Raw genomic sequence first — 13,145 nt, forward strand, 5'->3', positions numbered from 1 at the left:
TCCTTTGTGTGTGTGCGTGAGAGAGAGGGGGGGGGGGATGAGGCTAAATGCATAGCTGTTATTTCATTCGGTAAAATGAAGCAGTACATATTCAAAGGGAATCTATGCGGTAAAAGTTTTGATATCTAAACAGTAGTCACAGGAACGTATGTGCTCAGCAATCACAGAAGAACTGAGCAAACTGATGGACATACAGCAGTGCATGTGAATGGATGCAGTAAGTTTGATATCTAAACAACACTCAGCAGAAGTGAGTGAAAAGGATGCCTATGTTTACTATACTATATCTACTGTCACATGGTTACCTTTTTAGCAGTTTTACTCTACTGGCTTGCTTATTGTATCTTTGACAGAGAGCAAGTATGACTACAAAACTATCATATGAACATCAGACTAGGGGTACAACTACTTGAGACTTCAGCAGCAGCCTACTATTGCATCAGCGGGCTCCTCAAATTCCTCGGCAACCTTTTCAAGCACAATCTCAATCTGGGAATGATGAGAAACAAAATTCTGTAAGCATGTGATATTACAAAACCAGTGATAAAAAATGGACAGAAACCAGTGCTAAGCTGTGGTGCTGAAATGGAAAGAAACCGATAATAAGCATGTAAACAACCTTAGCCTTTGTAATCAGGCGGCCTTTATCATCCTCCTTTGAGCGAATTGTAGAGGTCTCGATCTCTGTTACATTTTCCAAAATACAGTGCAGTCATTAAACTGACAATCTGAGGAGAATTAATAGGTGTTAGACATACAGGATTTCACTTCTTACTTTTCTGAGTTGCCAGTCCATTTTCTTTCAGAATCTCAGATATTGTGACAACAGTAGGAATAGCTGGTTACAATGGCAATACATGTCAGTCGATTTTCGGACAATGAAAAACAATTCAAGGGAAGTTCTTTTGAAAGAATAAGACTGTAATAGCAAAATAATTCTTTTATGTTCTGATAGGATCATCGGGCCAGCCCCTCTCACGCATAACCAAGGCCCAACCGACACCCAACACATGGGCCGGCTGTACCAAGGCCCCAGTGGGCTAAGCCCCCTGAAAACCTTGGATACTAGTGAGAGGAGAGCCCTCACTTATCTATTGCACTTCCCCACTCACCCTAACCGATGTGGGATACTTATCAAAGCCCACCCCTTCAAGACCAACGCCCACGTTGGTCAAGCACCTTGGCTGGCCCCTCCAGAGTCAGTCGGGCCTAAGCCACACTCCGAATGGGCAGGGGTTCGGCCTCTAGCCTACTGAGCCCCCATCGAAGATCTGAACACCGTGGGTCAAGCACCAAGGCTGGCCACTCCGCAGGTGCGGCCCCAAGTTGAGGGCCAGCAGCGTCCCCCCACATGGCAGGAACGAAGGCTCCGATACCTTTGATAGGATCATCGGGCCAGCCCCTCTCACGCATAACCAAGGCCCAACCGACACCCAACACATGGGCCGGCTGTACCAAGGCCCCAGTGGGCTAAGCCCCCTGAAAACCTTGGATACTAGTGAGAGGAGAGCCCTCACTTATCTATTGCACTTCCCCACTCACCCTAACCGATGTGGGATACTTATCATGTTCACTTTCTGCAAAACTCAACTCCTTAATTCATGTAATCATAAAAAGATCAAATTGTTTTTCGATTGCAATACCTACTGGACTTCATGCATTATCCACAATTTATTTCATTCCATTAGATTTAGATGCATGAAGTGAATATCAGCATATGTGAACATTCAGTCATAATTGGGAGATTCATATAGCATCAAAGCAGAAAGTAAATTCAATGGAAGATTATCCTAGATTAATAACTAAGCAGCAGAAGTGGTCAAAAACAAGAAATATGAAAGAAAGATACCCATCCCCAAGGCAGAGAGCTCCACATCATTGTACTGCTTGATGTACCTCTGAAACAACAAAAAACTTCATTGGTGAAAATCTCATCAAAGAACATATTGCAATTCATTGCAACGCAATATGTAATATTGAAAGCACTTAAATCATCTGAGAATCAGAACACAAATTCCATCAAATAAATTCATCATTTTCCTTAAAGAAAACACAAAAACCCAGTCAGTTGCTGTCGCATGGAACAATTTGTACACAGATTTTTGTAAAAGATGAAGTGAAACCTTGATTGCCCTACGAGATCACAAGTAAATAAGTTCTTTAAGTATTTTCTCCCCAGCCAAACCTAACACGATTGGGCCAAGAAAGCAGGGGAAAACCTTGAGAATACAGCGAGAAATGCCAAGATCGTCGAACAGAAAATGCAGAAAATCGTAAAAATAAAAAAAACCTATAGTTTTACATGGATGATGAGAAATCTTTGCAAAATAAATCGAAACACAAATTACTCTAGAAATCCCAAGGACATAAGTTCTTCTAGTATTTTCTCACCAGCCTAAAAGAACATGATTGGACCTAGAAAGTAAGGGAAAACTTGGAAATTACCGATAGAGACTTGATAAACCTAATTTCGATGAAATACAGAAACGATTACGATTCTCTAAAGCAGGAAATTTTGGATTGATGAGAAACAACCGTGATACAGATATGATCCCAGAGAAACAAAAATAAGAGAAACACATGATTACAGAGAAGAGATGATGCTCAACAATACCTTGGCAAGATTGAGGTAGAATAAGAAGGGTTTCTTGGTGTTGGAGACTTGAATTCGGCTCCTTCTTCTTCTGAACGACTCAGTAGCAGTACCAGAAACGATCTTGCCATCTTGATCTCCATCCGCAGAAAGCTCCAGAACAACAAGGTTGTTGTCATCTTTGGCGTTATTGCCTCCGTCCATGGCCTTAATCTCCTCTACAATACTCACAGCGGTAACCTCCATCGACGATCCTCTCTCTCTCTCTGCAAAAGGCGGGAATTGTTGTTACAGTGAAAGGCGTTGTGAATGCGGTTATGAGGGTCTACTGGCACTGGGACCGTTTATATAGTCAATACTCAACAGCTGATTACGCAATGAGCGCCTGACACGTTTCAAAGTTTTATTGGCTGGGGTCTTCGGTTAGTTATCTATGGCGGCGCCAGCCGTAACTGCATTGAAACTGTTTTTTGATTTTTTAACAGAATTGAAGGCCCCTTCTGGGGTGTCATTAATGGGCTTTAATCAAAGAAAGCCCACGGTTGATTTCGGAAGGGCCCAATTAAACGAAAATAGAGACAGCCAGACTGCCTTAGCAAAATGTCATCAATCATGTCTGGTGGCACGTACTATCTGGAGAAAGTGGGACCCTCAAGATGATCAATCATTCACTTCAAATTGAAGACAAAAGGCGTGATGGAGGGAAATGCGGGCCCGAACTCATAATTTTTGTAATTTCATGCCTCCATTCGCACCCTTCCTTTTACTCCACTCACGTTTCTCCACCTTACAATTACAAAACAAAGTCATAATCCTTCTTTGTTTTTATTCTATTAATTAATGGACCCCAAACACCATTTTCCAAAGCTTAACCCTCTTGGAGCCAATATTTGGAGATTTTGAAAGTTATATTTGTTTATTAGGAGGAGTAGACCATAACCAAGAGGCTGACTATTGCCCATCTTTTTCAACAATTGATCTTTCATTTTCCATACATTAGCAGTGGAATGCTCAATATGTCTTTTTTATAACCGATAACACCATACAAATTTGACATGAACATAAATTCAAACCTCATATTTGTGTGCATTGAAAAAAATTTCACCTAAAATAAAATGAATAAAAGTTCAACACGTCACCACAATGACAACTTTATTGATGTAAAATTGTAATCTCAGGTTGGCCTGCTCAATTTAGCTCCTGTGTTACTAAATCGAAGAATAATGATTGTAAGTTATCTACATGAGGAGTAAAAGGTTCAAAACTTCAAATCTCAACTCACCTGCCTCTAGTGAAATAAAACTCTATTAGAAAACCAATATTTTAAAGTTAACTTTAACTTTTTTAAAGTCAATTATATTGACTAGTAGTTATTATAGTACCATAGATTCAAATTCAAAATGTATACTCATAAAATATACAATAGTACTTATACCATATGATATATCAAGCACATGCAATCTGTAGATCTTTGATTATATTACTATCAAGTATTAAATTAGAATTGTATAGCTTCTTGTTAATTGGAATATGAAAATGTCTCACATCGTTTGGAGAGTAACAAATGATGTGATTTATAAGATGACCCAATACCTCAACACTTGAGACGCCTTTTGAATGACAAAATTAGGTGAGCCATAGGTCAAGAGCGTGGATAATACCTCAAGTGGATTGGGTAATATCTCTCCCACATCTTTCTTCTCATCCCTCTCAACTTCCACACTTGAAGTCGTTAAATTAAATTCGTATATATACCACGCAGATTTAAGTTCAATTCAAATTCCACCTCATTCTTCTACTTCTCATCTCATTCTTTAAGTTCAATTCAAATTCTACCTCGTTCTTCTACTTCTCATCTCCTTCTTCTCATCTTCGCAGATTCAAGTTAAATTCAAACTCCACCTCCTCCTCATCCCTCTCAATTTCTTCACATTATAACACTTTTTAAGTTGAAGAGTTGAGTTCGTTAAATTCAGATATATACCACATAAATTTAAGTTCAAGTCAAACTCCAATCATTATAGCAAAAGAGATTGTTGTAGTTGGAGGAACAGCCCAAATCATCTTCACCTAAGTTGCTCAATTAGAGGGCATACAACGTTATTTAGAACATTAAGCTTGGGTAATTATGGTACATAAACAACACAAAGGATATGTATTTAATAAATGATGGGGTGTTGGGGCTTTATCAAAAGGAGAGGGAAGGGGAGTGGTTAAGCAAGAATAATCAAGAATGGGGGCTAAAATCAATCATTTAGATGGAACGTTTTCTCTTTCTCATTGCTTTTTGATTAAGTTATGGATCTATTGACAACTTGATATTCCCACTGTTGGAGTTGGACTGTCCAAACCTCACAACTAATTTTGCCATATTAACATACAAGTCTAAGATAATTATAAATGTTACCATAAAAACCTAATTTGCCTTACATTTCACACAGCAAATAGATTTTTGGATTTACTTGATAATGACATTTTTCATAACCCATTCACACAATAATATAAAAAATAAAAAAGAATTTCACCCTCTTACAAGTTTGAGCTTTTAACTTTTAAGAGAATCGTATCAGGTGCAATATCTTCTACTATAGCCAATCCTTGTCCAAAGCAGTCAAATTAGGATTTTAGACACCAGGCCAACCCAAGACCTCAAAATTTTTTAAATTTTATTTTACGTTTAACCCATTAATCCAACAGCCCAACCTAATATCAGCCAAAAAATCAGTCAAAGAAACTTCGACCAATTCCCTCCTCCCCCTCCTCTCACTCAGACCTCAACATTCACACACACGACACATGAGTACCATCTCACTTTGCGGGGTTTTTTTTTTGTTACGAGCCGGCCCTGTCTTCTACTATAGATGAACATGTTTTTATCAATGAAAATTTCTTAGTTTTTAGAATTGGATTTTGTTAACAATTGCCCTAATAAGAATAGTTAAGGAATCACCACTGTATATCATGTGTGATAAATATTTTCTCACTTAATTTTTTAAACTTAAAATACATATTCTTTTTCAGATTTTTTTTTTGAAAGGCCCACAGGCTACACACACGATCATGTGTAATAAATATTTTCTTGCTTAGTTTTTTAAACTTAAAATACAGATTCTTTTTCAGACTTTTTTTTTAAAGGCCACACGATCAGGTGTAAGAAATATTTTCTCACTTAATAAATATTTTCAGACTTTCTTCCCTGGTGAGAATAGAACCCTGGAGACTTTCTTCCTTGGTGAGAATAGAACCTTGAACTTCAAGGTCCTGGATAGACAACCTGATTAAACAGACTATCTCCCATTCTCAATTCTTTTTCAGACTTCAAAGTACTTGTATTTCATTTATTGAATGCCCTCATTTTCCCCTCTAGAATTAATGAATGTGACATCATAATTATTCATTTATGCGATACCCCACATTCAAAGCATGATAATTAAAATAACTAAAAAAAATCTCAGCAGATATTTCAACAATTCTCGTTTTTCAAAAAAAAGATACCCGAAGAACAATTATCAAAAATCACATGACGCCGTGAAGTGACGCCGTTTAAAGACCGACGAGGCATTCGCATATTTAAAACCCAGTAACAGCAACAAAGCACCACGCGCACATACATACAAACACGCACAGCTCAACAAGGCAGAGGAACCACCACAACCTACTGAGAGAACAGCGAGAGCGTCCACTCTTGACAGATCAGACCTGGACGGGTGAGTTCTTCACCGCATTTTCCATCTTCGATTCCATTTCTCACTCTAGATCTGTTCATCAACTTTCATGCATGTAAATGTAGTGTTTCTCATTCATAGAAAGATCTCTGCAATTTTATGGTTTTGAATCCGTTTTTTAGGGACAAAAATAGAGTTGTTTTTGCTACTTGATCTGTGATCGGATTTGAAATTTCTGTCTTGAATTGACATTGCTCGTCTGCAATCGATATTTCCATAGCCAGCTCCGCTTTGTTGCTCGGAAGGAATAAGAACAGCCCGTGTTTGTGTACTTTTGATAAATGTATGCTTGCTAGGTAATGAAACCTTAATTGTGATAAGATTTACAACATGTGAAAATTTGAGTTTGTTCTCGTTCACTGCTTAGAGAGATGAAGCTTATTACCTTATCTGTAGTTTTCTGTGCATACGATTGGTGGAGGGATTGCAAGGATTGTAAGCTCAAGCTAGTCTATGTAGCTTGGATTTCGTGTGTGTATGTTGATGTGTTCTATTTGCATTATATTTTTCATTGCGAGGAGTTGGTTATTTGAAATGACATTCTAAATTCCCTAATAGGCAGAATTGCATGAGGAAATATTAGGAATATCTGGAATTCTCTGTTCCTTAGTTTTGAATCATTAATTGGTTAGTCTGTGTATCTGCATGAATATGTTGCGGGGTGGTTTTTGTTCGTTCCCTCTTTGTCTTTGTGCCTGTGTGCTGATAAATACATACACATATGGATTTATACATGCTTGTTTGCAGGTTCTCTCTATGTGTGTGTCTTTTTGTTGGCCATCTAGCTGTTTAAGCTAAATTAGTAATTTCACATCACTTGGCTAATTTAATAAGTTTAAAAAAAGTGAAAGGATAGTCAAGATTCTGGTGATTTTGTCTCTGAATTAACAATAAGAGTAATTCAATGCGTTTGACTTAGGTATATGAAGAGAATATATTTGGTTTAGTTGGAAGATGTGGAAGGATTTGCTGATTTGTCTTCTTTTAAATGTATAGACCATCTCGATTTTGAATGTGATGTTTATGTTTCTTGCGGCAGCATAATAATGGGCATAGAAGTGACAGATATCTGCATGGACAAGGAGCCTGATTGTGTTGTTTATTCAAATGGTGTTTCTGAGGATTCTAGTCATGAAACTGCACCTAATCATGACGGTATGTTAGAATCATACGAGCATATTGATGGAGATCCTGAACTCCCAAGTTCAGAAGAGAGCGCTGAAATTAAGAAATACGAGGTGAAGGAATGTACAACTGAAACTTCATTAGATCATGATGGTAAATCTAACGAGGAGAAAAATGCATTAAGCTCAAGCATTGAGGTTGGCTTAAACGAAGAGATAGTAAAATCAGAATCCCTGAAAACAAATAACGATCGTAAGTCAGGCTCAGTATTGAAGCATGCACCAAAATCTGCTGCTGGAATTGTTCGAACTAAAAACACTGTTCCACAGCCATTTGCCCTTGCAACTGAGAAGCGTGCTTCAAATGGTTCTCGCCTTTCTGTGCCTGCTTCTAATGCCAGCACTGGTGTGATTAAGTCATCTAATGCAAAAGCAACAAAGCAGCATCAGGTAATTGTTGCTACTGTCCTAGAATTTTGATACTTGTATCATGAGACCTAATTCAGAGGATCCTTTTGGTAGCACAGTCTGCCACTTCTAATTTGTACCTTCAGGGTGAACCGGTGAACATAAAACACTCAGTGGCTTCAAATTTGGCATTTTAGAGTACTAGATTTATCACAATTGATATAAAATAATCAAATTCTATGGCTGATCATGACAATGATAACTGTTTTGAAACCTCTGTATGTATGGTTGCAGCCAACTTTGGTATCCAGGAAGCCGTTGCAACCAAATAACAAGAAGATACCTGATGAGGATGATTCTTGCTCTGTTGCATCATCGTATTGTCTTGACCTCCCTCAATTTTCTTCTAATTTTTCTTATTTCATCTACTGCCCGTCGGAAATATTTTCTACCTTGAATTGACTTTATAACTTGATTATGTGTAGAACCGCAGCATCTATGAGAACTATGAAGTCCAGGTCTGTTGTTGCATCTGCTCCAATACTTAGATGCACTGAACGTGTTGAGAAACGGAAGCAGGTAGTGCTTTAGACGATGTTTTTCTTGTGAAGTTCTTGTTCACTTTCGATATAAAAATAGCAAACTTGGATTCTGAAATCAAGTCTGTTTGCCTATACAATGTTTCTTTCTTCTAGTTTTATTCCAAATTAGAGCAGAAACACCAAGCACTGGAGGCTGTGAGAACCCAGAATGAAGTGAGGATCAAGGTATGATAGTTTCTCAAGGATCTTATTCTTATGAGGAAGGGTAGTTGAACTCTCACTCTCATTGCTCTTCATTCACGTTTGATGACTATAAGTCAATGTTGGGTTGTTTTGAGGCAGATTTTTCTTACAATTTGTTTGCTTTGAAATTATATAAAGGAAGAGACAGAAGAGGCTATCAAGCAGCTGAGAAAGAGCTTAAAGTTCACAGCCACCCCAATGCCAAGTTTCTACCTTGAAGGACCACCGCCTAAGGTTGAGCTGAAAAAGGTACTTCATGGCTTTGTGTTTTTGCTTTTCACATTGAAGTTTAGGCTTTCAATATACTTCACGTATTTATGAATTGTTAGGTTCCCACGTGTACCGGCAGTGATAGTAAGTGGATGGAATAAAACATAAAATTTGGATGAGATTTCACCCATGTAAGATAGAGCCGTTGTTTCCTATGCATTAATTCTTAGCATTTGATTTGGAATTGTTTCTGATCTGATACCAGCCACCACCAACTCGTGCAAAATCACCAAAACTGGGACGGAGAAAGAGCTGCAGTGATGCAGTGAATTCTTCTCATGGAAAGATGGTGAAAGGCAATTCTCACCATGGGAATCGTCAAAGTCTGGGAAGTTTCAAAGTAGAAACAATTGTCGCTGTTCCCATAAACGGAAATGAAAAGCAATGTGTCCAAAATGGTCATGCCATTCCCAAATTCAAGGATGAGCCCAAGAAAGTGGAAGAGGTAAATAAGTCAATCCTGCCTGAGATACATGAACTGAGTAACAGAGACGTTACTGTCCAGTCTTGAGATTGTGCAAAGTTTCTTAATTTAACAGAGAGGAAAGACCCTTATATTCCGTGCTTTTTTTTTTCTGCGACTGTTCTGAAATTATTTATTTTCTCGCTTTTAAGTTGCAAGGACGTGTTGCAATGTTTGTGTAATTTATCAACTGTAAATTTTCTGTAAGTTATATAAATTATATGTATACAGAACACCCCTCTTTTCTATAAATATGCTATTTATCTGAGAAGAATTTGTATACATTTGTTTCCTTTTCTGTCTAAATTTTATTGTCCCGGGATATACCGATTAAATTTTCCGAACTCCTCTTTGGTTCTTGTTGGATAGATTAGGTTGCATTTAGTCCTTAATACTTTAAAACCCTTGACGTGCTGAATGAAGAACATGTGCTCCTCTTGTCCACTTGAAGTATATGACCTTAAGGTGACTTATTAACCTACAGCTTCTATTTGAGCATAATATGATGAAGGATTCCAATATTTTTCTTAGTGTGAGAGAACGGTATGAAAATATAAAGGAGGCCGATTGGCCCTTCTTGTTGTTCTTTGTGATGATGGAAACTTAATGCTTTTTGTGAGATAAAAATCCTTGTTTCGGAAATTTATGGTAAGCGTCATCATTTGAAAAGCTCTTAAAGCTAAAGAAAAAGATTTGCGTGGAGCGTAAAGCACCTTGTGTTTCAAGTGTTTTTGTTTTTGTTTCTTTTTTTCTGTTTCAAGTGATTTTATCTATCAATCAAGGAAAGATTACTTTATGAGTAGACCATACCCCAAGTCCCCAATCGTGGACGCAAAGTTTCTAGTCAAAAAGGGACTTGCATCAAAATTTTCTCTACTTTGAGCTCTTGAAGTTTCATTGCTTAGATTGGTCTATTTGTTTGAAGTTTCATTGCTTAGATTGGTCTATTTGTTTTGAAGTTTCACATTTGGTAGATTGCCAAGCCTAAAATTTGGAAACTTTTGTTGATTGAGATTGTTAGAAAATCTAGCTCAAACACATTTCCAAAGTATTTAGGTGCAGAAAACGTGTCATTTATGTGAGAGGAGTTAGACCTTTGCCTATATATCACTCAATTGAGTTATGCCAATCCGGCTTGTAATCGCTTGAGATTACAAGTATGTATGTTTTACTGAAAGGAATTTGCTTCAACTCAACAGTTTCAGTCTTACTGTAAATTGTCACTTTATTTCTAGAAGCCTAAATCACAATTGATTCTTTTGATATAGAGTGGTTATTTTTTACAATATCAATGAGGAAACTTGTGCACAGTGAGTGTATGAAATCCATGTTACAGTTACACAGGAAGCATCAGTTAAATGAACTTTTTTATCTTCTTACTTGCTTTTTTCCCAGCCCTGTATGCCTGCCCACTTCTCGTTGATTTCCTCCTTTTTATTTTTGGTTTCTGCTAAATGCTTTTACCAGGCCAGCCTGTATCTTCTTTCCAATTAAGCTTGGAATCACACTTTGGGAGTATGCCCTAATTATTAATGAAGCTTTTGTGTAACACCCGACTTGAGTGGGCGGGGGTCACAAGCCTCTGCAGGGTCAAGCTTGGTGGTGCTGGAAGTTTGGGTGAGCTATCGAGTGACGATGGAGTTAAGTATCTTGTCCCACATCTTTCCCCGTGGAAGATGTGAAGTACGTCAAACTTTCAAACTAGTAACAAACGTTTTTTTGGGCTCAAATTAGTATGGGTTGGTGCTGGACCTGAGAAGATAAAATCATGCGGATTAGTATGAGCTTGCCGAAAATGGACAAAATGTTACTAGTGCGAAGGAGCGGACTGTTACATCCTGCCTCTCACATCCTCCTTTTATTCAAGTGGGAAACAAGGAGACATCCTTTAAAACAAACATTGTCTAGATCATTATTCACTGGTTGAATCAGTCACATTTCCTTTTGAGTCATTGACAAGTCTGATAAGGTCATCTAGGGACAGAAGTAAAAGCAGCAAAGAGAGGCAGGTTAAGTATAAGCAATGTCAATGTCTTGTTTTGGCATCTCCCCTGTTTCACCACTCTTTCATTGATTGTTTTTTATCAATTCATTAATGTTAAATGACTTCAAGTCTATATATATCACATTCAGTACTCTTGACTTCTCATCATCTACATATCTTTGATATTTATAAGTAGTGTTTGGTCTTTTTTGGTAACCGAGAATGATATTATACAAATTTGTCTTTTGGACGTTCAATATGGGTCTAAGCTCGGGTCATCCTGCCCGTACGCAAAGAAATTTCTCACCTGACCACATGTATTTGGTATTGGTTTTCATACAAATCCAATAATACTACAATAATCACCAACAAAATGAAGTAAGTTGATGGAATTAAAAGAAAAGGCATGATGTGTTGAAGATGTAGAAAGTTGGGCTTGTGCTTACCTGTCCCACAAGACAAAAGACACTCTCCTCCCTTCACGTATATAAAAGGGCCCATGAAGAAAACAATGCATGGCCAAATCTAAACAAACCAGTCCCTCTCTCTACTCTCTCTCTCTCTCTCTCTCTCTCTCTCTCTCAAATGTTTATGAAAAGTTGAGGGGACTGCTGTCTGGTTCGAGACCATTCATTTCAAGCAGAGAAAACAGAAATCCCATCTGAATGGATGATCTCGGACCAGGCTTCATTCCCCCCAACTCTACAGAATTTCTTATGCACTACTCTCATATTTGGATCTGTTGCATTTCTATTCTGCCAGGTAAGTTTGTGTTTTTCACATCTCTCTGTTTGGTTGCAGGCATAAGAATGCCTCGGGCGAATCCTCGATTGAGATTCATTTCCAACCAGCTATAGGCAAGTGAGCCTTGATTTTATATACAAGTTCTTTGTATATCAATCACATGTACACATCAAAACTTGCATGAAGATTCCAGGCTCTTATAGACACACAATGCAGCAGAAATTAGTCCTTATAATACATACAGCCATACAGGCTTATACATTACATATCTATGTGATCAATGCTTAAGGCACCATTGTCTCTGAAGCTCAATTTATGAAAATTGAGTACATTTCATCATTTATTTATACTAATAGACAATTGATCCTCTAGTTTTAGAAGTACCGTGTTGCAGGTTTTTCCGGGTAAATAAAGCTGTACGCGCATTATTCCTGCACAAGAAGTCCAGAAAATAACATCAGAATCTGTGTTTAAGACATCTTCCGTTGGAGGGAATGGAAGTATGAATGTATCAGAAGCAGAAGTTGTACATAACAGAGAACACATAATTGATGTTAACTTCACTGTATGAAATTATTACTGGAGGAATCAATAGTTTACTTGAGTTTGCAGATTGAACTGCTATATATATATGTGTGTGTGTGAGTGTGTGTGCTGTCTTTGTCACTTTGTTTATACCAGATTCATAGAAAAAACCAAGAATTGGAATGAGGGTTTTAGTGTGAAAGCATGAATGAAAAGAAGAAGAACAAAGTTTTGGAGGTTGAAGTGTGTTTTTTTTTTTTTTTAGCTTTGCTTGCAGAGAGTTGCAAGGAATATTTAAGGTTTTTAACTTTCACTTTATTTTGTTTGCATGAGAGGGGGAGATATTCTCTAGGAGTAGCCCCCCCTCCCTCCCTCCTTCCCTCCTCATCAAAGTTAGCTTTGAATGATTTTAATCCTTTTGTCACCTTAGGACTCTGTCATCATAACCAAGCCCATTCCCACACCCCTTTAGTCCCACCTGTGGGTCAGATTTGAACCTCAGAAATATGTGCTTTCACAAACCC

At 37.8% G+C, this 13,145-nt stretch overlaps 2 protein-coding genes across 2 annotated transcripts; one reads left to right on the forward strand and one right to left on the reverse strand.

Moving 5' to 3' along the window:
* Positions 1-38: 38 nt before the first annotated feature.
* Positions 39-2,895, reverse strand: LOC120015468 (uncharacterized protein At2g34160-like). Its single transcript, XM_038867917.1, has 5 exons — positions 2,615-2,895; positions 1,850-1,898; positions 776-838; positions 620-684; positions 39-489 (listed from the first exon to the last, which is right to left on the reverse strand). The coding sequence occupies exons 1-5, from the start codon at positions 2,837-2,839 to the stop codon at positions 418-420; spliced, it is 474 nt and encodes a 157-aa protein (XP_038723845.1). The 5' UTR covers positions 2,840-2,895; the 3' UTR covers positions 39-417.
* Positions 2,896-6,170: 3,275 nt separating this feature from the next.
* Positions 6,171-9,639, forward strand: LOC120014454 (protein WVD2-like 3). The gene is made up of 7 exons (XM_038866413.1): positions 6,171-6,300; positions 7,358-7,892; positions 8,145-8,227; positions 8,336-8,429; positions 8,546-8,617; positions 8,774-8,884; positions 9,111-9,639. The coding sequence occupies exons 2-7, from the start codon at positions 7,365-7,367 to the stop codon at positions 9,414-9,416; spliced, it is 1,194 nt and encodes a 397-aa protein (XP_038722341.1). The 5' UTR covers positions 6,171-6,300; positions 7,358-7,364; the 3' UTR covers positions 9,417-9,639.
* The last annotated feature ends 3,506 nt before the right edge of the window (positions 9,640-13,145 follow it).

This window comes from Tripterygium wilfordii, chromosome 14 (genome assembly GCF_013401445.1).
Source record: "Tripterygium wilfordii isolate XIE 37 chromosome 14, ASM1340144v1, whole genome shotgun sequence".
NCBI lineage: Eukaryota > Viridiplantae > Streptophyta > Magnoliopsida > Celastrales > Celastraceae > Tripterygium > Tripterygium wilfordii.

Coding starts and splice junctions, on each gene's coding strand:
- LOC120014454 (XM_038866413.1), top strand. CDS start 7,365: ATGGGCATAGAAGTGACAGATATCTGCATGGACAAGGAGCCTGATTGT. Junction 8,430..8,545: donor GTGTTGAGAAACGGAAGCAG/GTAGTGCTTTAG, acceptor TCTTTCTTCTAG/TTTTATTCCAAATTAGAGCA. Junction 8,885..9,110: donor CTAAGGTTGAGCTGAAAAAG/GTACTTCATGGC, acceptor ATCTGATACCAG/CCACCACCAACTCGTGCAAA.
- LOC120015468 (XM_038867917.1), bottom strand. CDS start 2,839: ATGGAGGTTACCGCTGTGAGTATTGTAGAGGAGATTAAGGCCATGGAC. Junction 1,899..2,614: donor TCTACCTCAATCTTGCCAAG/GTATTGTTGAGC, acceptor TTGTTGTTTCAG/AGGTACATCAAGCAGTACAA. Junction 685..775: donor TGGACTGGCAACTCAGAAAA/GTAAGAAGTGAA, acceptor AAAATGTAACAG/AGATCGAGACCTCTACAATT.